General features: G+C 43.9%; 3 protein-coding genes across 4 annotated transcripts; 2 read left to right on the top strand and 1 right to left on the bottom strand.

The window, feature by feature from the left end:
- The first annotated feature begins 305 nt into the window (after positions 1 to 305).
- Positions 306 to 17,470, top strand: LOC110528557 (E3 ubiquitin-protein ligase RNF182). 2 transcript variants are annotated; one of them, XM_021610680.2, is made up of 3 exons: positions 306 to 891; positions 15,135 to 15,465; positions 15,854 to 17,470. In XM_021610680.2, exon 3 carries the CDS (start codon positions 16,007 to 16,009, stop codon positions 16,805 to 16,807), a length of 801 nt encoding a protein of 266 aa, XP_021466355.1. In that variant the 5' UTR covers positions 306 to 891; positions 15,135 to 15,465; positions 15,854 to 16,006; the 3' UTR covers positions 16,808 to 17,470. The 2 variants fall into 2 exon arrangements, with proteins under 2 accessions (XP_021466355.1, XP_021466354.1); XM_021610679.2 differs by having other exon boundaries at positions 307 to 891; positions 15,135 to 17,470.
- A 1,061-nt stretch (positions 17,471 to 18,531) lies between these two features.
- On the top strand, positions 18,532 to 21,449 carry zgc:109913 (regulator of G-protein signaling 9-binding protein). Its single transcript, XM_036984160.1, has 2 exons — positions 18,532 to 19,766; positions 20,061 to 21,449. The coding sequence occupies exons 1-2, from the start codon at positions 19,565 to 19,567 to the stop codon at positions 20,594 to 20,596; spliced, it is 738 nt and encodes a 245-aa protein (XP_036840055.1). The 5' UTR covers positions 18,532 to 19,564; the 3' UTR covers positions 20,597 to 21,449.
- A 139-nt stretch (positions 21,450 to 21,588) lies between these two features.
- ube2c (ubiquitin-conjugating enzyme E2C) lies at positions 21,589 to 25,599 on the bottom strand. Its single transcript, NM_001160532.2, is given in 7 exon segments — positions 21,589 to 21,758; positions 21,911 to 21,970; positions 22,132 to 22,336; positions 23,585 to 23,671; positions 23,785 to 23,812; positions 24,574 to 24,682; positions 25,185 to 25,599. Coding segments are annotated over 6 exon segments (519 nt in total). The 5' UTR covers positions 24,675 to 24,682; positions 25,185 to 25,599; the 3' UTR covers positions 21,589 to 21,720.
- Between the last annotated feature and the right edge of the window lie 55 nt (positions 25,600 to 25,654).

The following is a 25,654-nucleotide window of genomic DNA, read 5'->3' on the forward strand; positions in this document are numbered from 1 at the left end:
AGCAACAATTAGGAGCATAGGTCTACAGGACGTTACTCTAAACTCGACCGGTTCTACTTATGACTGACTTCGAACTTGTGATTTGAGACTTGCTTGTGACTCGAATAATAGTGACGTGTCCCACCTCTGATTTTCGGTAACGCTAACCATTTTCCTAACCGTAACCTAATTATCCTAACATGCTACATTTATTATCCTAACCTGCTGTGTAAATTCTAATCTGCCACGAAAAAGGCGTGTTTTGTTCGGGACTCGCCTTTCCATTGAGGGATAAAGTGGTAGTTTCCTTGGAAACGGCTCGGGCTGCAGCAAAGGCTTGCGACAAAGACAATTTGTATTATTACTCCTGTCTATAGGCGATTATTTCCGTTTCTCAGCTCATGCCCCATGCTTTTGTTTGATTTTGTCTGTGTGTGTGTGTTTACTTGTAATTTGTTTAACATGGAATGGTTATGTAGAATTTCTTGAAAATGAATAATTCAATTTATTCAAACTTCCAGTGATTGGCATTGAAATGTAATGGTTCCACACAGTTCTGCCACAGGTTCTGCTGTCTCCAGCCATCATAGGCCACAGCAAAGCTTGACCGCTGAGGCTCGCGCAGCTCAGTCGCATGCAGCATGAGCTTGGTGTTGTTGCCACAGCAACCACTGAAGAGAAATCCGTGCGGGTCCTGATGCTACGGAGCTCGCGCTACCGCATTGAGGGGGATGTAGCAGTCGGACACGGGCAGATGGGACCTCAATATCGACAGTGACTCACCGACAACGCGCGACACTAGATAACGAGGGAGGGAGAAATGTGATGGCGATAAGCCTCGGGTACCTTGGACCTTGACGGGAAGACATTGTCACACGGTGTGCCAGGTTGTCCTACACTTGCGGATCAAGGGTGAGTGCACCTAACTGCGGCGAAATGTGATTGCTGGATTAGTCTGAATCTAAATTGGGCTTGTTGCGACTGGGCTATATTCAATCGCAATGAGGCTATGAATTAATTATACAATTGTCACACGGCTCACACCTATATGGTTTTGGCAAATACATATAAATATATAAATATATTCGTACAATATTATTAGTCTATAAGCTAGTATACAGGAGAATAGGTTGCATAATGTATTACATCTTCGGGATGTTGAATTCTAATGAGTTGGTTCTAAATACTATTCCAAAGCAACAGGGCTGACATTTGTTCTTGTTGGGAATTATAATGCACACATTAATGCAGCACAACAGGCTAATAGAAACAACAACAGCTGTAAACATGTTTTTGCTGAAATAAATATCTAGCCTATCACAATAGGTTCTAGGCTAGAATGATATTGTGCAGTTTAATTGCCTAAACTAAATATGGAGTCCATTTTAAAAGGCGTTTTTGAAGTCCCCTGTAGTGATAAAACATTGCAACAGGAGTTCCAGAGGCTTGCTGCTGATCAAAACGGCATGGGTGTTTGACAGAGAAAACCCCACTTTATTAGAATAAGCTATTGTTTTAAATACTCATAAGCCTTCAATTGGACATATGTGTTTTTACTCACAAAGTAGTCATTTCATTAGTGCCAAAATAGTGTTTGCATGGTAAATATTATCAGCTCAATGTCGTGACTTTGAGAAACGTCAACAGATATTTATAATTTAAAAAATGACTTAAGACAGGGTTGAAAAATGAATCCCCAAGAACTAGTATAATCTAAAAAAAAAAATGTAAGTGTCATTATTTGACTTGGCCATTTTTACCCCAAAAATGAAAAGAAAAAAATGAAATGAAAGTCGGAGAAGAAGAATTCACTGAATTATTGATGTTTTATTATAGATACTCTATATATAACTATTTAAAAAGGGGATTTGATTAATGTTCCAAAATGAATACAGGTCCTTCAGTACAGGTCTCAAAATGCCTGGCAACAACATGCATCTAAAACAATGTTGTTTTACTGCATGTCTTATACTTTAAAAGCAACCCAGCAACCATGCATTTGCTGTAAGACAAGAAAAGAAACCTAATTGTACAGCTTTTAAAAATCATTCGTGACTTCAGTCAGTCAGACCGGGAATGCAATGAGTGGAAACGTGTGGTTGACCACCACTATTCCCAGTTGCATTTCCTATCAACCTGTCTGATCACATCAAATCAGAACAGAGTTGACTATTTGCTGTGTCTAAAACCAGAAAGAAGAAGACACAATAGTGTCTGTCTCATAAAGTATGGATTGTTTTTAACTGTTCTCTGCCAAGTGTTCTTATATTTCAGTATAGTTTCCAAAGTAGGAAGGAAGTAGTTGGGCTAAGCTATATTTTTACATTCAAAGTGAATTAGCTTCATCGTATTATACAGTACCAAAATGCTACTATTTTGAATATATCTCAGGTTCAAATTGAATTATTCAGTGTACAGCAGTTTCTTTTACTTCTTCATATCATCTTGTCAGGTATGTGGACTGTTCCCTGCAGCAAATATAACGTCAAACCTGATTGTTTGTTTGTGTTTGTTTACACTATTCTGCTTTGTTTTATAGTTGATTTAGGATTTAAGGCCTGTAATGCGATTGGTGCTTTCTTGTAATGGCGATAGCCCCAGTAATGGCTAAGTGCCTTGAGCAAGGCACTTAACCATAAAATTGCTCTCCATTCAGGGGTGCTGTACTGCAACTGACCCTGTGTGTTTGTCTGGAAGTGTTGGGAAATTTGCCTGACGACTCAAACTGAATTCTTCCGCTGCTCTATGTTCGCTACATACTTCAGTCTGAGACTGCCGTGAGGTGTTGTACAAAACAAAGTGATCAGCCATTTGATCGTCTCTAATCAATCAGAATGTCAAAGCCAATGACACATTTTCTAAACACCGCTTTACCCACTTGTGTTCTGGCTCTGGCCCGACCCATCTGTTTCTGGGCCCAATCCGAACAGTTAGAATGGGTTTGTGTTCTAGAAATTGTCGGGCAGGTACTCACGTTCAGACTCACTGCGGAGAAGAAACTAACGTCCGTGGGCGTGGTGTATCATTTGGCCGGAGCCGAATTGGGAATTGGGAAATAGGCAAAAGACGAATGGCCATTATAACCAAATGGACAATAACATTTCTATTACATTATTCTATATTCTATTCAGTTGCGTTTCTACATTGTGGAACAGCCAGGCATAAGGGATGTGTAAGCATAAACAATATTTGAATGTTACCTGTTTAAAAAAAAAAAAGAAGAACATTTGTACAATTTTGTTTCTGAATGAAAATATATTGAATAAAAAAAGCAATAATTCACTATAAGAAATGATAGCATTTGTTTGCGGATGTAGCGTGTAGGGAGCCTTGGTATTGGCACAGTGATGTGTGTCAGTGTTTGTGCCTGCCATAGAAAAGGGGCCACAGATGTTTGCCTGTTGATCTGACATCATGCTGGCTGGCTTCTTAACAGGTATCTTTCCTCTGACCCAGCAGGCCACACCAGCCGCCACAGGTAAGGCTTGATGGCATGTAGATTTCCTAGAAAACAATGCCCAAAGCTACATAATCCCTTTTGGAAATAAAATATATTGAATATATATATATATATTTGAATAATTTCAAATCACTCAATTTATTTTCTCAAATATTCAGTGTAGTATATTGATAATATATTTGTGTGCAATATATTTCAGGTCATAATATATTGGAAAAAATATACAACTATTTGCCACATTCAAATATTGTAATATACAATAAAATGATAACATAATTTTCAAAAAAATAATTATTATATAATTTTTATTTATTTTTTTGAAATGTATTTCACCATTATTAATCTAGGCAAGTCAGTTAAGAACAAATTCTTATTTACAATGACGGCCTAACCCGGATGACGCTGGGCCAATTGGGCTCTGCCCTATGGGGCTCCAAATCACGTCCGGTTGTGATACAGCCTGGAATTGAACCAGGGTGTCTGTTGTGATGCCTCTAGCACTGAGATGCAGTGCCTTAGACCACTGCTCCTCAAGGGAGCTCATATGTAGGCATACAAGTGTGAAATGTTCTAGATAATTATTTGCAGTTTCTTTGTCCACTATAAAAGGAAAGAATAGACTAGCAATAAAAGCAATACCGCTTGCCAAGTTGACATTCAATTAAAGGGCCAGTCCGCAGTTGAAACAATAACAAACCGTCATTTGAGGGATGGGCCTGGAGAAATGTAACCACTCTCAAATTAATAGACTATGGATGGAAGGACTGACAATTCATGATATCACAATTCTCTTTTTAACCATGTTATGAGGCTACAGTGTTTGTTTACATTTACAATGTTTACACACATTGGAGAAAAACAAGCTTATGTTTTGGGTTATGATGGGGTGTGCCAGTTGAACTAAGCTCATGAGGCATTTATAAGTTATATTCTTCAAGAATCAATGGGTATATATCTGTAATTTAAGTCCAAACATTTATGTAGCAACTGCAGATGTCCCCTTTAAGGAAATGTTAGGTGATATATACTGAACCAAAATATAAACACAACAATTTCAAAGATTTTGCTGAGTTACAGTTTATATACGGAAATCAGTCAATTTATATAAATAAATTAGGCCTTAATCTATGAGGCCGGTTGGACATACTGCCAAATTCTCTAAAAGGATGCTAGAGGCAGCTAATTGTAGAGAAATTAACATTCAATTCTCTGGCAACAGCTCTGGTGGACATTCCTGCAGTCAGCATGCCAATCGCATGCTCCCTCAACTTTAGACATCTGTGGCATTGTGTTGTGTGACAAAACTGCACATTTTAGAGTGGCCTTTTATTGTCCCCCAGCACAAGGTGCACCTGTGTAATGATCATGCTGTTTAATCAGCTTCTTTATATGCCACACCTATCAGGTGGATGGATTATCTTGACAAAGGATAACATTTGAGAGAAATAAGATTTTTGTGCGTATGGAACATTTCTGGGATCTTTTATTTTAGCTCATAAAAAATGGGAGTAGGACATTTTATGTTTTGTTATTGAGAGCCATGAAATGACACAGTTGGCTATTGTCTTCCTCATAATTCTACCTCTGGTGAAGAGTGATGCCTCCTCCACCTGTCTAGAACCCACCCTGGATGTATTGTCAGCTAATTAGAAACACTATGTATTCCCACTGGGCACACACCGGTTGAATCAACGTTGTTCAGTGAAATGACGTGGAATAGACGCTGAGGTGACGTCTGTGGCCAGAGGTGTCTGCAAGCTTGTTAATGCCTTTGCAAATGATCAAACTGACACCAAATGGAAGTTGTTAAAAGCCACGAGAAGAGCTCCATTGTCTACTGGGCTCAGGTCAATGGGAATCCTGAGGATATGAATGCTCATCCATACAACGCCAGTAGTCTATTTTCTCTGTGTTCCTCAAACAGCTGTATCAGTCTCTGTGTGGTAACATGAGAGTCACGGTTCCTACAGCGTTGCCGTTTGTCACTTAGTTCGCTCGGTTTCCTAAAGAGCTCAGGTAGGATACAATAGTATCTTAGGGAGACTCAGTTTCAGTGGCCTAGAGGATTTGTTTTGACAAAAAAATAATACACATAGCTTAGTCTTAGTGCATATACCTATAATCTTAGTCCTAAATGCATTTTTGTTACCCTAGTTCCCGCAAGTTATTTCCAAATATTAGCTTCATAGGGACCAAGCTATATTTAGCTCATGCACACAAGCTTTTTCGAAATGAGGGCAACTTCATTTTGTGCTCATTAACTAACCAAAGACACACACTCGCTTCATCAAAGTGATAAAATACAGCTTCATCAGAGGGATAAAATACAGCTTCATCAGAGGGATAAAGTACAGCTTCATCAGAGGGATAAAATACAGCTTCATCAGAGGGATAAAATACAGCTTCATCAGAGGGATAAAATACAGCTTCATCAGAGGGATAAAATACAGCTTCATCAGAGGGATAAAATACAGCTTCATCAGAGGGATAAAGTACAGCTTCATCAAAGTGATAAATATGTCCGGGCGTTTTACAGTGTCCCTTCAGGATGTGTAGCCGATAATTGCATTTTTTTTTTTTTGCAGACCAAGAGGTGGCATTGTGCTGCCTCTAGGATTGAGATCAGGGCTTTGTGCCTCCTTGTCCTTAGAATAAACATCTATTAAAATAAACATCTATTTCTTGGCCCTAGCGTAAACATCTATTCAAATAAACATCTATTCCTTGGCCCTAGCAGAAACATCTATTCAAATAAACATCTATTCCTTGGCCCTAGCATAAACATCTATTCAAATAAACATCTATTCTTTGGCCCTAGCATAAACATCTATTCAAATAAACATCTATTCCTTGGCCCTAGCATAAACATCTATTCAAATAAACATCTATTCTTTGGCCCTAGCATAAACATCTATTCAAATAAACATCTATTCCTTGTCCCTAGCATAAACATCTATTCAAAGAAACATTTCCTATTGTTTATGCAACCTTGTGTTCTTCTTCCCATCCCCAGATCCCTTAGAGACAACCTGCCACCCAATGTCATCGTCATTATCTGTAAGCTATATCTGTCTCTTCGCTCTCCTCTTTTTCAGTCTCTCTATTCCATCAGCATAAAGAGAGGGCTCCCCTCCAACCTCCCTATCGTCCCGCTGTCTTAGAAGGGAAAAAAGGAGGCATTATATAAAACACATTGTGTCTCCCCCCCAGCTCTACAGGTGGGAGGGATATTTATGGGCACAGTTCAGATTCTAACAACCTGTGCGCAGGAGAAAAAAGGGACGAGGAAAGATGAAAGAATGAAGGAAGGAAGGAAGGAATGAAGGAAGTGTTACATAATGACAGAACAAGCGGTGAGAGAAATCAGATCTGTGCACTTGTAGTGTGCTGTGCTGCTCCATCACTCTCCACAACTCTCTCCCACTTACATTCTGGTGTGTGACTCATCATCTTAGTAAACACACACGGAGAGAAGGAGGGAGAGAGAGCGAGCGAGAGGAGAGAGAGACCATACATATGTGCTACAACTTGTTGGCTGACTATTTCGATGGAAGGAAAATTATTTCATGCATTTTAATGCCTGATAAGAAAAATAAGGTACAGTTGAAGTCAAAAGTTTACATACACCTCAGCCAAATACATTGAAACTCAGTTTTTCACAATTCCTGACATTTAATCCTAGTAAAAAAAAATTAGTAGTAAAAATTCCCTGTCTTAGGTCAGTTAGGATCACCAATTTATTTTAAGAATGTGAAATGTCAGAATAATAGTAGAGAGAATGATTTATTTCAGCTTTTATTTCTTTTATCACATTCCCATTGGGTCAGAAGTTTACATACACTCAATTAGTATTTGGTAGCATTATCTTTAAATTGTTTAACTTGGGTCAAATGTTTCAGGTAGCCTTCCACAAGCTTCCAACAGTTGGGTGAATTGTTGGGTAAGTTGGGTGAATTTTGGCCCATTCCTCCTGACAGAGCTGGTGTAACTGAGTCAGGTTTGTAGGCCTCCTTGCTCGCACATGCTTTTTCAGTTCTGCCCACAAATTTTCTATAGGATTGAGATCAGGGCTTTGTGATGGCCATTCCAATACCTTGACTTTGTTGTCCTTAAGCCATTTTGACACAACTTTGGAAGTATGCGTTAGGTCATTGTCCATTTGGAAGACCCATTTGCGACCAAGCTTTAACTTCCTGACTTCTGGTTTGAACGCCTCCCCCTTTTTCCTCCAAACATAACAATGGTCATTATGGCCAAACAGTTATATTTTTGTTTCATCAGACCAGAGGACATTTCTCCAAAAAGTATGATCTTTGTCCCCATGTGCAGTTGCAAACCGTAGTCTGGCTTTTTTATGGCGGTTTTGGAGCAGTGGCTTCTTCCTTGTTGAGCGGCCTTTCAGGTTATGTCAATATAGGACTTGTTTTACTGTGGATATAGATACTTTTGTACCTGTTTCCTCCAGCATCTTCACAAGGTCATTTGCTGTTGTTCTGGGATTAATTTGCACTTTTGGCACCAAAGCACACCAAAGCACGTTCATCTCTAGGAGACAGAACGCATTTCCTTCTTGAGCGGTATGACGGCTGCGTGGTCCCATGGTGTTTATACTTGCGTACTATTGTTTGTACAGATGAACGTGGTACCTTCAGGCATTTGGAAATTGCTCCAAAGATGAACCAGACTTGTCGAGGTCTACAATTTTGATTTATTTTGATTTTCACATGATGTCTTTGGCATCATTAAACTGAAGATGAACCTTTATCAAAAATGCTCTGTAATTATTATTACGTGATTAAACTACTTAATCATGTAACTGTAATTAACTAGGAAGTCGGGGCACCAAGGAAAATATTCAGGTTACAAAGTTATAATATTCCTAATATAACTTTCAGATCTTTTAATATCTGATCATTTAGTCTTCTGATTAATGAATTCTTAATTACCTCACGTTAGTCTCATTCCAAACGTCGTAAATTGTTGATTATCTGCACAAACCCAGTCTTCACTATGAGTCATCCATACATCAATTGTCTTAAAATCATTTATTTACTAACTAAGTACTCACAGAAATGCATAACAAACAAACAAGATATGGTTACAAAGAAATGATCGGGGATGTGCCCTAGTGGGCTAAACCGGTATGGCGGCTTGTTAGACAGAGTGATAATGTTACGGTGAGTGAATGAGGACCCAAAAGCGAACTAACTTAAACAGAGCTTCTTTAATAACCAAACATAGGTAGGCTCAGATAGACCGGCAGATTCCGACAGGACAGGACAAGGTTACAGCAAACATGACGATAGTCTGGTTCAGGCATGAAACACAACAAACAAGAATCCGACAAGGACAGGAACAAAAACAGAGAGAGATATAGGGGACTAATCAGAGGGAAAAGGGGAACAGGTGGGAGAAGGGGTGACGAGGTAGTCAAGAGGAGACAAGGAACAGCTGGGGGAAAGCGGGGGAGAAAAGGTAACCTAATACGACCAGCAGAGGGAGACAGGGTGAAAGGACAGGACAGAAAGACACAACATGACAGTACCCCCCCACTCACCGAGCGCCTCCTGGCGCACTCGAGGAGGAAACCTGGCGGCAACGGAGGAAATCCTCGATCAGCGCACGGTCCAGCACGTCCCGAGAGGGAACCCAACTCCTCTCCTCAGGACCGTACCCCTCCCAATCAACGAGGTACTGGTGACCACGGCCCCGAGGACGCATGTCCAAAATCCTGCGGACCCTGTAGATGGGTGCGCCCTCGACAAGGATGGGGGGGGGGGGGGGGGGAAGACGAGCGGGGGCGCGAAGAACGGGCTTAATACAGGAGACATGGAAGACCGGGTGGACGCGACGAAGGTATCGCGGAAGAAGAAGTCGAACTGCGACAGGATTAATGACCCGAGAAATACGGAACGGACCAATGAACCGCGGGGTCAACTTGCGAGAAGCCGTCTTAAGGGGAAGGTTCTGAGTGGAGAGCCAAACTCTCTGACCGCGACAATATCTAGGACTCTTAGTTCTACGCTTATTAGCAGCCCTCACAGTCTGCGTCCTATAACGGCAAAGTGCAGACCTGACCCTCTTCCAGGTGCGCTCGCAACGTTGGACAAAAGCCTGAGCGGAGGGGACGCTGGACTCGGCGAACTGAGATGAGAACAGCGGAGGCTGGTACCCGAGGCTACTCTGAAAAGGAGATAGCCCGGTCGCAGACGAAGGAAGCGAGTTGTGGGCGTATTCTGCCCAGGGGAGCTGTTCTGACCAAGACGCAGGGTTGCGAAAAGAAAGACTGCGTAAGATGCGACCAATAGTCTGATTGGCCCGTTCTGCTTGACCGTTAGACTGGGGGTGAAAGCCGGAAGAGAGACTGACGGAAGCCCCAATCAAACGGCAAAACTCCCTCCAAAATTGAGACGTGAATTGCGGACCTCTGTCCGAAACGACGTCTGACGGAAGGCCATGAATTCTGAAAACATTCTCGATGATGATTTGTGCCGTCTCTTTAGCAGAAGGAAGCTTAGCAAGGGGAATAAAATGAGCCGCCTTAGAGAACCTGTCGACAACCGTAAGAATAACAGTCTTCCCCGCTGACGAAGGCAGTCCGGTGACAAAATCTAAGGCGATGTGAGACCACGGTCGAGAGGGAATGGGAAGCGGCCTGAGACGGCCGGCAGGAGGGGAGTTACCGGACTTAGTCTGCGCGCAGACCGAACAAGCAGCCACGAAGCGACGCGTGTCATGCTCCCGGGTGGGCCACCAAAAACGCTGGCGAATGGAAGCAAGCGTACCCCGAACGCCAGGATGGCCGGCTAACTTGGCAGAGTGAGCCCACTGAAGAACGGCCAGACGAGTAGGAACGGGAACGAAAAGAAGGTTCCTAGGACAAGCGCGCGGCGACGGAGTTTGAGTGAGTGCTTGCTTTACCTGCCTCTCAATTCCCCAGACAGTCAACCCGACAACACGCCCCTCAGGGAGAATCCCCTCGGGGTCAGTGGAGGCTACTGAAGAACTGAAGAGACGAGATAAAGCATCAGGCTTGGTGTTCTTAGAGCCCGGACGATAAGAAATCACGAACTCGAAACGAGCGAAAAACAGCGCCCAGCGCGCCTGACGCGCATTAAGTCGTTTGGCAGAACGGATGTACTCAAGGTTCCTATGGTCAGTCCAAACGACAAAAGGAACGGTCGCCCCCTCCAACCACTGTCGCCATTCGCCTAGGGCTAAGCGGATGGCGAGCAGTTCGCGGTTTCCCACATCATAGTTACGTTCCGACGGCGACAGGCGATGAGAAAAATACGCGCAAGGGTGGACCTTGTCGTCAGAGAGGGAGCGCTGAGAAAGAATGGCTCCCACGCCCACCTCTGACGCGTCAACCTCGACAACGAACTGTCTAGTGACGTCAGGTGTAACAAGGATAGGTGCGGATGTAAAACGATTCTTGAGGAGATCAAAAGCTCCCTGGGCGGAAACGGACCACTTAAAGCACGTCTTGACAGAAGTAAGGGCTGTGAGAGGAGCTGCCACCTGACCGAAATTACGGATGAAACGACGATAGAAGTTCGCGAAGCCGAGAAAGCGCTGCAGCTCGACGCGTGACTTAGGGACGGGCCAATCAATGACAGCTTGGACCTTAGCGGGATCCATCTTAATGCCTTCAGCGGAAATAACAGAACCGAGAAATGTGACGGAGGAGGCATGAAAAGAGCACTTCTCAGCCTTCACAAAAAGACAATTCTCTAAAAGGCGCTGGAGGACACGTCGAACGTGCTGAACATGAATCTGGAGTGACGGTGAAAAAATCAGGATATCGTCAAGGTAAACGAAAACAAAGATGTTCAGCATGTCTCTCAGGACATCATTGACTAATGCCTGAAAGACAGCTGGAGCGTTAGCGAGGCCGAAAGGAAGAACCCGGTATTCAAAGTGCCCTAACGGAGTGTTAAACGCCGTCTTCCACTCGTCCCCCTCCCTGATGCGCACGAGATGGTAAGCGTTACGAAGGTCCAACTTAGTGAAAAACCTGGCTCCCTGCAGGATCTCGAAGGCTGAAGACATAAGAGGAAGCGGATAACGATTCTTCACTGTTATGTCATTCAGCCCTCGATAATCTATGCAGGGGCGCAGGGACCCGTCCTTCTTCTTAACAAAAAAAAACCCTGCTCCGGCGGGAGAGGAGGAGGGGACTATGGTACCGGCGGCAAGAGCTACAGACAAATAATCTTCGTGAGCCTTACGTTCGGGAGCCGACAGAGAGTATAGTCTACCCCGGGGGGGAGTGGTTCCCGGAAGGAGATCAATACTACAATCATACGACCGGTGTGGGGGAAGAGAGGTGGCCCTGGACCGACTGAACACCGTGCGCAGATCGTGATATTCCTCCGGCACCCCTGTCAAATCACCAGGCTCCTCCTGTGAAGAAGAGACAGAGGAAACAGGAGGGATAGCAGACATTAAACATTTCACATGACAAGAGACGTTCCAGGAGAGGATAGAATTACTAGACCAATTAATGGAAGGATTATGACAAACTAGCCAGGGATGGCCCAAAACAACAGGTGTAAAAGGTGAACGAAAAATTAAAAAAGAAATGGTTTCGCTATGATTACCAGAAACAGTGAGGGTTAAAGGTAGCGTCTCACGCTGAATCCTGGGGAGAGGACTACCATCCAGGGCGAACAAGGCCGTGGACTCCCTTAACTGTCTGAGAGGAATGTCATGTTCCCGAGCCCAGGTCTCGTCCATAAAACAGCCCTCCGCCCCAGAGTCTATTAAGGCACTGCAGGAAGCTGACGAACCGGTCCAGCGTAGATGGACCGACAAGGTAGTGCAGGATCTTGAAGGAGAGACAGGAGTAGTAGCGCTCACCAGTAGCCCTCCGCTTACTGATGAGCTCTGGCTTTTACTGGACATGAAGTGACAAAATGACCAGCAGAACCGCAATAGAGACAGAGGCGGTTGGTGATTCTCCGTTCCCTCTCCTTAGTCGAGATGCGGATACCTCCCAGCTGCATAGGCTCAGCACCCGAGCCGGCAGAGGAAGATGGTAGTGATGCGGAGAGGGGGGCAACGGAGAACGCAAGCTCCTTTCCACGAGCTCGGTGACGAAGATCAACCCGTCGCTCAATGCGAATAGCGAGTTCAATCAAGGAATCCACGCTGGAAGGAACCTCCCGGGAGAGAATCTCATCCTTTACCTCTGCGCGGAGACCCTCCAGAAAACGAGCGAGCAAAGCCGGCTCGTTCCAGCCACTGGAGGCAGCAAGAGTGCGAAACTCAATAGAGTAGTCTGTTATGGATCGATTACCTTGACATAGGGAAGACAGGGCCCTGGAAGCCTCCTCCCCAAAAACAGATCGATCAAAAACCCGTATCATCTCCTCCTTAAAGTCCTGATACTGGTTAGTACACTCAGCCCTTGCCTCCCAGATTGCCGTGCCCCACTCACGAGCCCGTCCAGTAAGGAGAGATATGACGTAGGCGACACGAGCAGTGCTCCTGGAGTAAGTGTTGGGCTGGAGAGAAAACACAATATCACACTGGGTGAGGAACGAGCGGCATTCAGTGGGCTCCCCAGAGTAACACGGCGGGTTATTGATTCTGGGCTCCGGAGATTCGAAAGCCCTGGAAGTGGCCGGTGGATCGAGGCGGAGATGGTGAACCTGTTCTGTGAGGTTGGAGACTTGGGTGGCCAGGGTCTCAACGGCATGTCGAGCAGCAGACAATTCCTGCTCGTGTCTGCCTAGCATCGCTCCCTGGATCTCGACGGCTGAGTGGAGAGGATCCGAAGTCGCTGGGTCCATTCTTGGTCGGATTCTTCTGTTACGGTGCGTGAATGAGGACCCAAAAGCGAATAACGTAAACAGAGCTTCTTTAATAACAAAACATAGGTAGGCTCAGATGGACCGGCAGATTCCGACAGGACAGGACAAGGTTGCAGCAAACATGACGATAGTCTGGTTCAGGCATGAATAACACAAACAAGAATCCGACAAAGACAGGAACAAAAACAGAGAGAGATATAGAGGACTAATCAGAGGGAAAAAGGGAACAGGTGGGAAAAGGGGTGACGAGGTAGTTAGGAGGAGACAAGGAACAGCTGGGGGAAAGAGGGGGAGAAAAGGTAACCTAATAACGACCAGCAGAGGGAGACAGGGTGAAGGGAAAGGACAGAAACAAGACACAACATGACAATACATGACAATATGATAGTAATGAAGGATGTAGCTCTGGGATGTAGGCTATATGATAGTGATGAAGGATGTAGCTCTGGGATGTAGACTATATGATAGTGATGAAGGATGTGGCTCTGGGATGTAGGCTATATGATAGTAATGAAGGATGTGGCTCTGGGATGTAGGCTATATGATAGTAATGAAGGATGTGGCTCTGGGATGTAGGCTATATGATAGTGATGAAGGATGTAGCTCTGGGATGTAGGCTATATGATAGTGATGAAGGATGTAGCTCTGGGATGTAGGCTATATGATAGTAATGAAGGATGTAGCTCTGGGATGTAGGCTATATGATAGTGATGAAGGATGTAGCTCTGGGATGTAGGCTATATGATAGTGATGAAGGATGTAGCTCTGGGATGTAGGCTATATGATAGTGATGAAGGATGTAGCTCTGGGATGTTGGCTATATGATAGTGATGAAGGATGTAGCTCTGGGATGTAGGCTATATGATAGTGATGAAGGATGTAGCTCTGGGATGTAGGCTATATGATAGTGATGAAGGATGTAGCTCTGGGATGTTGGCTATATGATAGTGATGAAAGGATGTAGCTCTGGGATGTAGGCTATATGATAGTAAAGAAGGATGTAGCTCTGGGATGTAGGCTATATGATAGTGATGAAGGATGTAGCTCTGGGATGTAGGCTATATGATGGTGATGAAGGATGTAGCTCTGGGATGTAGGCTATATGATAGTGATTATGGATGTAGCTCTGGGATGTTGGCTATATGATAGTGATGAAAGGATGTAGCTCTGGGATGTAGGCTATATGATAGTAATGAAGGATGTAGCTCTGGGATGTAGGCTATATGATAGTGATGAAGGATGTAGCTCTGGGATGTAGGCTATATGATAGTGATGAAGGATGTAGCTCTGGGATGTAGGTTATATGATAGTGATGAAGGATGTAGCTCTGGGATGTAGGCTATATGATAGTGATGAAGGATGTAGCTCTGGGATGTCGGCTATATGATAGTAATGAAGGATGTAGCTCTGGGATGTAGGCTATATGATAGTGATAAAGGGTGTAGCTCTGGGATGTTGGCTATATGATAGTGATGAAAGGATGTGTGGATACAATTATTGGATAAAGACAATAGGCTGATATTGAAGAAATGCATAGACCCAAATTCATTGAATTAAGTATTGGTAAACTGGTGTTGACATTACCAACACTTTGACAACAACCTGACACCTTGTCCGTTCATGCACTCTGAAATGAAAAATGAAAAATAGAATTCGGTCAAGGTTGATCATCTGTCGTAACTAGTGCATATTCTTTTCAAGGAGTGGAGCAGTCCCAAACGGAAATAGCAGTAGGCTGGATTCAAACCCATGCAGCGTACTGTATATGCAGCGGCTTAGCCTGCAAGACAATCAAAAGGCCCCTAGTGTGCGGGTTTTACATATATTTTGGATTTCCAATGTTCCCTGACATATATTCCCTTGTGTTCTTTCCACAGAGGAGGGACCATGTTGCTGTACCAAGGTCCTGGGAATACCTATACTGGGAATACCACTGCCCCTCTCTAACTGGATCATCTGACACCAACTCCCCCAAGATTTCCTGACGGATATAATCCAATTCATCCCTCCATATTTTGGATATTCGAAGCAATAGTGACATTGGCACATGTAAACATGGTTCCCGCCTTCTATACACTTGTGTATTTTTTTCTGTTTACACATTTTACACATAACAGGGATTTTCAAAACCGGAATGTTCTCTCATTAAATTGTTCAAATGTTTTTGTCATTGGAAAGTCATCTGGAGAGGAACATCTCTGATCCGAGGTGGGCATGCGCTACGTTTTGGTAGCGCCCAGTCATACAGCATTGTTGAAGATGTAAAGCTGTCTAATGTCAGTCCTATGCCCTCAAATGCTAATTTAGCACCATACATTGTTGTGAAAGTAGAGCCATACTCAGCATGCATACTCAACTGTGAATACGAACTCTATTATTCAGGGTGTTCAGGATCAACCATGAACATATATCAGAGCATGATTGTTACCTGTGCAACGTAGGTGTGAATGTATTTTTTACTATGAAAAGGTGTACAAAAGTATGAGCCATCATATCAGTGTCTTAAATCATAATTTGGATTCCACTTCTTGTGCACGTCAACGTGGACAATACCAATTAATAACATTCACTGTATCTTCAAACAAATCTTTTACAGAAATCGTACAAATCTTGGGACAAAACTTTACCGGAGAGACCGCAGCTGTTGTTGAAAGTGCAGGGTGTCTCTAGAGCACGGCACTGCTGCATTAGTGCCTATATTTCTGGCTAGCTGGGCATCCCTCCCTCCCTTCTCTCTCTCTCTCTTACAATGAGCCAGAAGTTGGAGAAGTTGACCTTGGAGACAGACCAGCCTCTGATCTACACCGTGGAGGAGCTGGAGTGTAAGATTTGCTACAACCGTTATGACACGCGTACCCGCAAGCCCAAGGTGTTGGGCTGCCTCCACCGCGTCTGCGCCAAATGCCTGAAGAAGATTGTGGAGAACTCGTCCCCCAGCATCGTCAGCTGCCCCTTCTGCCGCCACGAGACGCATGTGTCCGACGATGACATCTGGCTGCTGCAGGACGACAGCAACATCCTGGCCATCCTCACCTACCAGGACCGCGCCAGGAAGAGTGGCGGTTCCATCACCCCGAGTGGGGAGGTGCTGCTCACTCCGGGCAGCCTGAGCGGGAGTGGAGGTGGAGAGGGGGGCTGTGGTGGTTCTGGGGGCGGCTGCGTCACAACCGGTGAGCAGTCACACAGCTCCTCCGACTGCCTGGTCATTACCATCATGGAGGTGCCGGGCGAGTCGCAGTCATCAGACTCCATGAGCATGCTCAATATGGTGCGCCTGTACCGGCCCGCCAGCCTGGCCTCGCTGCCCTGCAACCTGCCTGCGCAGAAGTGCGGCGCATGGACCTCTCGCACCTTCCCCAGCTTCCTTATCGGCGTCCTGTGTCTAGTCTACTTCTCATCGCTGCCGCTGGGCATCTATCTTCTGATGATCCAGCAGCTCACCCTGGGAATCATCCTGGTCAGCCTGGTGCCCTCCACCCTGGTTCTGTGTGTCTTCTACGGCTTCTGTCAATGCCTGTGCCATGAGATCATGCAGTCCATAGCCACATAGCCACGCCTCCGCTTAACTCCCCTCCCCCATCCCCCATCCTAATACCAATGTATTTCTATCAGTGGATGTGACATAGCAAGACCTGTAAAAGACAAAGCCAAATCACCAATGCAAATCTATACACCCTGTCCTTTTGTAAAATAACCCCCCACCCCTTCCTTTTACCTTCTTCAGATAATACCAGCACTAAAACATCCGAGTGACCACTTGGATTTGGATGTATGGCTTGACTATTCAAGACAACCTGTGAAAGGCCCACGGCCTGATGAATGGTTTTCTAATTACACAGCTCAACCTGCATCAGATTGCTGCCGTTTGTGTTCATGCAGCTCACCGGAATGGGCTTCAGTTATTACTGTGACGATCACCAAACTGTATTGTTCAAAAATAATATGATCCTCTCAGTGTTAACCGTACTGTGGTAGAATACCCATCTGCTCGACCTATGGGCAACGGACTATGAAAACCCATAGTTTTAAGGATGTATTCAGACACTCGGCATAGTCACCATGTATACGCCATGTTCCTAGTTGCCTTTTAAAGGCATGTCTGTTTGTGCCCCTGCAGTAACTTAACGTTGTAAAGCCTGTCTGTGTCATTGCATTGGGAACGGACAAACCGCCTAAACTGTTACTAGATATTTCAATAAAAGACTCAAGACACTTTTGTGATATTTGCCATTCTTTTTTTTAATTTCCCCCATAACCCACATTTCCTGGGCAACTGATTCCAATTTGCACTATTAATAGGATACAATCACATTCCTTATACTTAAAAATGAAGATGGAATAGGTTGTGTAAAAACGCAAAACATGCTCAAGTTATCATATAAGAACACGACACACAGCTACATAAGAAGATTCATGAACACTGCCCACAAGGGACTGGAGAAATCCATGTATTATCCACAGTTTATGCTGAAGAATTACCCGCAGTGAAAAGTGTACCATTTTGTGATGTGTGAATCAGTCGGTTCCAGCCCCACAGACCCATTCTGCTAAAACGCTGACGTTTTGCTAACTCGAGCTAATTTTAGTGTTGTTGCTCCGGAGACCTGGCACATGGGAGCACCCCCATGGCATCGAAGGACCTCGGCTCCTAAAAGCTTCTTGTTAGCTATTACAGGAGAGCAACTCAATCAAATGCTGCTAATTATAAGAAACCTTACCTAGCACTAGAACTTAGAAATAGCATTAATCAACCACAATATGAATATGATAGAACCACACAATTTGTGCAGAACCTGTGTCTAATGGTAACACTCCCAGTCTATTAGATCATGTCCACCATTTTTTTTAGCCTTTATTTAACTAGGCAAGTCAGTTAAGAACAAATTCTTATTTATAATGACAGCCTACACCGGCAAAACCCGGACGATGCTGGGCCAATTGTGCACTGCCCTATGGGACTCCCAATCACGGCTGGTTGTGATACAGCCTGGATTTGATTTGGTGTCTGTAGTGACGCCTCAAGCACCGAGATGCAGTACCTTAGACCACTGTGCCACTCGGGAGCCCAAACTAGCAACCCTCCAGTTGCTGGCTGGCCTCTCTAACCGCTAGGCTACCTGCCACCTCAACAATAAAAAGGCATCCAAAAACACAACTTTAGATATGATTAGGGAATATGATTTGTCAAAATGTGTTGACGTAAACCACTTTTATTTATGGAAGAAGAGCCAAGGGCACAGATGGTTCCATGGGCCTCAGCTGCTAGGGATGGCCTAATTGAATAGTGTCTCCCTGAAGACCAGTTCCTGCCAGTGCCAGTAAGGAAACAGTAAGCAGGGGGTGTGTGGAGGAGGAGCCCAATGCTGAGGGCTCATCCTGAAGTTGCTCAGTTGTTTTCAGTCGTGTCGAAGGTTGTCAACTTGGCCGTAGGCTATAAGAAAGCATGAGACCCTGAGGAGACTTCAAAACGGAGGTGGGTTCTTAATCTAGCTTGATTATTTGGTAATGAATAAATTGCGAAGTAGCTAATAACTCTTGATTCCTAATTCCTTTATTTTGTGTTTCATATGTGGTCAATGTAATATTTGGTGGAGTTAGTGGCACAATATAGACTACTGATAGTAATGCTAAGTATAAATGTTTATTGGAATATAAAAAGGGAGACAATATAAAGCAAATAGAACTTTATATTTTTACAGTGAAAATTATATGCCAATCATCAGAGATTACATTATCAATACTCAGGTGTATATTGGTTTAATAATACCAGTCCATTTACCTGGTTTAGTGAGACTGTGTGAATAAACATTCATTCCATCACAAGGGCCATGACAATGGGCTTAAAGAAGTCAACCAGTGATTTTTGTACTTTTACTGTTGAAGCGATATCCCAAATACTGTAAAGCACACACACGAAAGGGTCAAAAATATGTTTTGAGCAAAATAGTTGTTATTGTTTTCTGACACAAGTGCAAACGTCAAGGAGTATGGAATTCAAGGACTTGGTCTGATGGTAATCGGTGATGTCGACGGCCTCCCCCCTTGCTTGAGGAGCAATAGAGAACAAAAACCACCCCCACCCACACAACTTGTGCTGTCATGACATACCCGGACCACCTATTGAGATGTGCCTTTTGTTAGGTAAATCAGTTAAAACGAGGTGAAAAGGAGACTGGAGTGTCACATCAAGGTCAGAGTGACAGGGCTGGGTTGGTTACTTTCTAAATGTAATGTTACCTAAATAAAAAAGGTACCTAGGCTGTCCAAAATTGTAATCGGTAATTTAGCTCTCTCTTGCAAGGTTCAGATGAATCGGTGGCGGAGATCAGTGGATGAGATTCAGGCCAGGAAACGGCAGGTCACAGAGTGTGAGCGTGCCCTGGAAGCCCTGTGCAAGGTGACTGCCTGTTTCCAACAGATGGCCATCTCTATCGGAAGTAACTCAGACGGCAGCTTTCTGAGAGAGGAGATGGACGAGACCAGAGCACTGGCTCATAGAATCTGCACAGGTAAGGTCTCCACTATAATGCTGTTGAATGTTACATGAATCTCAAGATCTGACCCCTTTCTTATTCTATAATTTAATGGGGTTCCACAAACAAAAGGGGCTGTGATCTGACCCCTTCCATTCAAATTCAGGTCAAATCTTTAAGTGCAACATTCTCTCAGCCAATTGGTGTCTAAAAAAATATAAATTGTTGACAGCACTGTCTTTTCAAAATCACAAGTGCAAGTACTTTGTATAGACTGTAAATCATACGCAAATTCCACTGTGAATAATTGTGCGTCGTCTCATGATCCAGGGTTGCACAGACGTCTGGTCTCTCTATTGACAGAGAGGGCGACTGAACCTGGACAAGAGGATCAATTACAGGTGCAGAGACTGTGGGTTCTTTTCCTCACTGGGCTAGAGAACCTCCAACAGGACCTGCACAAAGCCAGTGACTTAATAGACCGCTTCCCTTTGAAACAGAGAAATGACCGCCGGGCCCTGGTGAACACAGGAGCTACAGATGGGGTCACTGGGGTGTCTGCCCGAGCTGCTTCAGTCCAAACCCCGTGGCTAGCAGTGGAGGTGGAGCAAAACCCTGACCTAAAGACGCACATCACCCAGATTGACACCCTGGTCAAGGAGATGCTCCAGAAAGTCAGCATTCCTTTCTGGGCAGTGGAGGCTACACAAGAGGCCTGGGTGGAAGGCGCTCAGTCTCAGGACGCTGCACACGATCAGGATGAGACTCTGGAAGAGATGATGGTGGTGTCCCAAGATGACCAGATGCCTGGGTGTTGTCAACCTCTAAACTGTAAGTTAGGGTGTATGTTTTGTCTATCGACCTGAAGACTGGGGTGTACTCTTAAACTGTTAATCGTCAGTTAAACTTTGAATAAAGCCTCATTCATACTGTACATACACCGTGCAATAACTACAAGTAGCTTTGCAAAATGGCATTCCTGTGTAAAAACTCAAATGTGCAGTCCTGCAATTTTAAAACGACAGTACATAGGACCAGCATTTTGCATAGCGTCGTGTTGCGAACACATGGTATAAATTAGGTTTTTACATGCAGTAATTTCTATTTACTAATGAAAATTATGAACGTTAAACATCTTTAGATGCAGTCAAAGAACACATGCTTTAAGGTATGATCAACTATAAAAGAGCTCCTTGAAGGATAGATGTGTATGTTAAAGACCTTGTATACCTAGGTTATTGATTCATTTTGTAATACGCTGAGTACACCAGGTGGGTGCATCCAGCCACACAAGCAGGTTGAAATAGCAAAACAATATTAATAGTCACCAGTCAAAACAGTCACGGACATTTAGCTCGCTAAATGGTCCTGGGATATAAAAATTGCATTATTTTACCCAGAATACACCCGGTCGTTTTTCCCCCCTTTGAGGGGTTTTGACCTATTGCGTCACAAAATCGTGTGCCCTCTACTCCGACAATTAATACACAGATAAAAGGGGAAACCTAGTTTCTTATTATATCTCCTTCATGTCAGTTGGCAACCAACTTTAAGGTGCATTACCATCAACTGGACTTGAGTGTGGACCTAAATTCAGCTTTCAATCACCCACGTGGGTAAATGCTCCTAAAAAACCCATAACAAGATGGTCTTGTGACACAAATAGAACCAAGTTGTCTTTTAGCGCCTGGCTAGACACACGCGAGCACTTTGGGTAAAATGATTGAACATGTGAACATTTATTTTGTAACAGGGCCGGTGTGGTCAGCATGTTAGAATGAACGTTGTATTGATTGCTTGAAAATGTATTATGCAAATTAAATAAAGTCAAATGTTGATTGGAAAATAACCAACAAAGCCACGATTACACTTTATTCACATAAAGTTTATACAAACATAAAAATATTGTACAGACATATCCAGTATTTACATAATCAGAAGAAAGAAACACTTAAAAATAGAACACATGGCAGGATTGTAGGATCTTGGGTCAGTTCTTGTAGGTAGAGTTCAAATGGGCTTTGAATGCTGTAAGAAAGACCTTTGTTCAATATCGTACAAGTTTAACAAAACTGTTTAATTCATGACACTAATATTTACAAGGTGCATAACAAATGACCTATGGGCCCTGGTCAAAATGTGTGAGATCCTATTGTAACAGACATGGTCCATCTACTAACCTTCCTGGTTATGCCAAAGCTCAGCAGCAGCAGTGTTCAAAGGACTCTCATTGTTGGGCTCTGGACAAGACAGATTTTGGTACAAGGTTAGCCAAAACTTGACAGTGGCACAAAACCTAAAAAAATAAGTGATTTGATCTCGGTGTATTGATAAATCTGATCAGACCCCCTTGTGAAAATGGTTGGGCGACAGCAGACACCTAAATAAAAAGACACCTCACCTCCTAATAAACTCTGGATGGACAGCAGGATGGAACGCACATCGTACAGAGCTGACCATTTGTCTTTCAAGATATCCAGACAGATGAATCCCTGATCGTCAACGTTGGGGTGGAAACACGACGTGATGAACTTCACGCGTGGGGCTTTGTAAGGGTAGCCACTAGGGAATTCCAGCGACAGCTTGTACCTCAGGCCTTCGTAAACCTAAGAGAAGGAAGAAGGCTGACATTCTTTAATATATACTTTTTTTTTTTTTTTAAACTGCACAAAAGCTAATCAAGGCGAGCATTTGAATGTTGACGGAAGACATGTAGATCTTGTTAAGGCATCCGTATAATGCCTGAAACAGTTCATGCATATATTCTGACGACCTTTTGGTCACCGGCAAGAGTTTGGCTGTTCATGCACACATTTCTGTCCAGAGGCAAGCCAAAGCCCACGCCCCTTCGTCGGTGATTGGTCAAAAGTAGGTAATTGTTTGTGGTCTTTCAACACGACAAAAAAAAAACACCATTGCTTCTTGACACACTGCTCGCTTAAACTGGAAGCCAGATGCACAAATGTGGCGGAGGGAAACGAAGCTGGTGACCGAAGTCAGCGTGCATGTGCCTGGCCACCACAAGAAGTCGCTACAGCTCGATGGGACAAGGACATCCAAGCCGACCAAACCCTCCCATAACCCCGATGAAACTGGGCCAATTGCGCGGTGTCTCCGGGTCATGGCCGGGAGCTACACCTCCAGCACTGCCTTTCACCACTGTACCGCTTGGGAGGCTCTACACCAAACATCTTAGTTCGTAAATTCACTTTGGCTATCTACTCCAAATTCAGAGCATTCTCATCGGTGTGCCAGGGCACAGAATAACTGTCAGTAAACGTCAGCAACAAAGCGTAATTAAATTGTTGCCGGCAGCAGTCAGTCACCAAAGCTCTGGATAATCAGCTCTGCTAGGGCAAGTAAAATAGTCAGTGAGGCACTCTCATTTGTGTCTGGAAGTAGCTAGCAAGCTAGCCAACATTAGCCAGTTAGCTTGGATGCTTGACTGCCGTTGATGTCAGAACGCTCGGATCAACACTACTCCTCAGCCAGAGCGTCCACTCTGGCACTTCAGATTATATTTACGAACACACCCGTAGCTGGACGTAAAATTTTGTGACCAAGATCTCCTCGGCAAAAAATTTAAACTAATGACAGATTTGAGTCATCTTAAGTTAATTATATTTTGAGGAGGTGGCTACGGCATCTCAAGTTCAACAAACTTGTATTGTTTTTCAAGCAACGGTCTTTTAAGGGAATACGCAAGCGGTCTGTTCGCCTAGCCGAAGCATGCCGACACCTTTACCCATGTTAATCTGGCAGAGTTACACACCATCTACATTACTGGTCTTACAATCAGAGCCCCTGCCAACGATCCACTTTTCATGGTGGAGTATAAAGAAAACTTTACTTACTGTTCCCTGAGCGCCGTCTATCGTTCCGATCCACTTAAAAAGGTTGTCCGATTCTGGGAAAGCCGAGATCCCCTTATGTCCAGACATCTATATGACATGTGCAAGAAATAACCTTCAGATCTAAAATTGCTGCTTTCCAAATAGATCAATTGACATCTCCAATTGTGATTAGGACATAGCCCTACACAAGGAACACTTACCATTAGTGTCATCAGCTCTTGTTGAAGTCTAGGGAGTTTAAAAAATAAAAAAAAGACATTTAAAATGTGCCCAAACTTTGTGCAATGACTAGCCCATATCCCAATGTAAGTAGTACTAATCACCCATCTTAAAAATCAGCTAACATGTAGGCTGTTACAGAACAATACTGTTTGGTTCACTTAACAGCTAAATGGCAATTTCTCTAGGACCATTTGTTAAGACCCAGCCTTAGTATAAAAGTAAGCAGGGAATAAATCTAGAGTATTCGCGGTAGCCTAGCGTTTAAGTGTGTTGGGGCAGTCACCAAAAGTTGCGGTTAATAATAAATATGTCGACATGCCATTGAGGAAGGCACTTAAGCATAATTGCTCCTCTATGTCGCTCTGTATAAGAGCATATGTTAAACGACAAATGTACTCCGTTCTCTCACTTCTGCCCCACAACCACTAGCGGAGGACAGCTCCCGTTGAGACCATTGAAAGACCATGTCCTGGCACCCCGATGGTGTAACCAGCTTCCCCTTGAAGCTATGCCCAGTTTCCAGAAACCCTTTCTTTTGAAGATGTAGGGTTATCCTAAATAATTGCACTGCACCTCCACACAAAGAGCCTTTCGTGAACAAACATTCGCACCTAACCCCCTCCTGACTTTGCTGATCGGTACTTTGAGGAACAAATTACTTTGACAGATGGTTGTCCCACCTAGGCATCTTAAGATAAATGCACTATCTGGGTAAGATGGTCTGCTAAATGACTAAAATGTACATGACGGTAACAAATGTCACAAACCTTTTAGTGACTGAGCCCTTTGCGGCACTCCCACCGGTCTCATTGCCTTTCAGAGCGGCTGTGGATGAGGAAGCTGCAGGGTCCATATTTTGAGAGGCCATACTTGTAACTTATTGGAATAACAATTCGAGAGAACGGTAAGTAGTTAGCAAAATAGAGGGCAACAAACAAAAAAGTACACGTTACTTGAAACACTCAAATGCACGTTGTATCTGGCATTTTGCTTCGTGCTAGCAAGCCACTAACCAACAGGGGTGTCGTCATGACGTTAGCTAAACAAGTTACAGTAGTTAGCTAAGAAACATTTGATTTGAAGTTGCCTTGGCTAATTAACAGTAGTTAGGTTTGCATTGGCTAGCACAGATCCTATGACCTAAACATAAACTGTCGAATTCACACAAGCCAATAACACAAATGGGTATATTTGCTAATCATGTTAGCATAGTAAGCTAACGTTAGCTTAGTTAACGACGCAGTTAGCCGAGTGTCGTCTCGTTAGCGTTATTAATGCTGCAGTGCTGACTTTTTAGCCAAGCTAAAGTTTTTTTTTTGTTTGTTGTATAACACTGCCTATCATATACTTCTGAATGAATAATAAAACGTCGCCATACTTGCTTGGTGTGTCGGTTCTGTCCACCGACTCTATTCTTCTGCTACTGAGTTTTTCAAACTGTGTCGGTACCCGCCCACCCGTTTAAACGGCCTTTATCAAATCGGTGTCACCACCCCATTTACAAATATGACCAATCGCAACTTCAGGTTTAAAACAAAGCAACGCTGTAGCAACCATTCGGAAGACTGCACTTTACAAAACACTTCGATGTCATTGGGTGAAATATAATTCGGAAGAGACAGATTTGCCTATGGTTGTACGGTCGCATTGAGTCTAAACACAAACTCGCGTTCACATGCTAGTCGGAACTAGTAAATTCGGAAATGTCCGGCTTGCTGATTCGTTGAAAGCAGCACGTGTGTAACGATAACCAGTTAGCAAGTTGACTTCTTTTTTTTGTGTTTCATAGTTCCAACGAGCACTTAAACGCGGCATGAGCAATAGTCGGTCGGCCAGTCATAATTATGG

This window comes from Oncorhynchus mykiss, chromosome 7 (assembly GCF_013265735.2).
Source record: "Oncorhynchus mykiss isolate Arlee chromosome 7, USDA_OmykA_1.1, whole genome shotgun sequence".
NCBI classification, from domain to species: domain Eukaryota; kingdom Metazoa; phylum Chordata; class Actinopteri; order Salmoniformes; family Salmonidae; genus Oncorhynchus; species Oncorhynchus mykiss.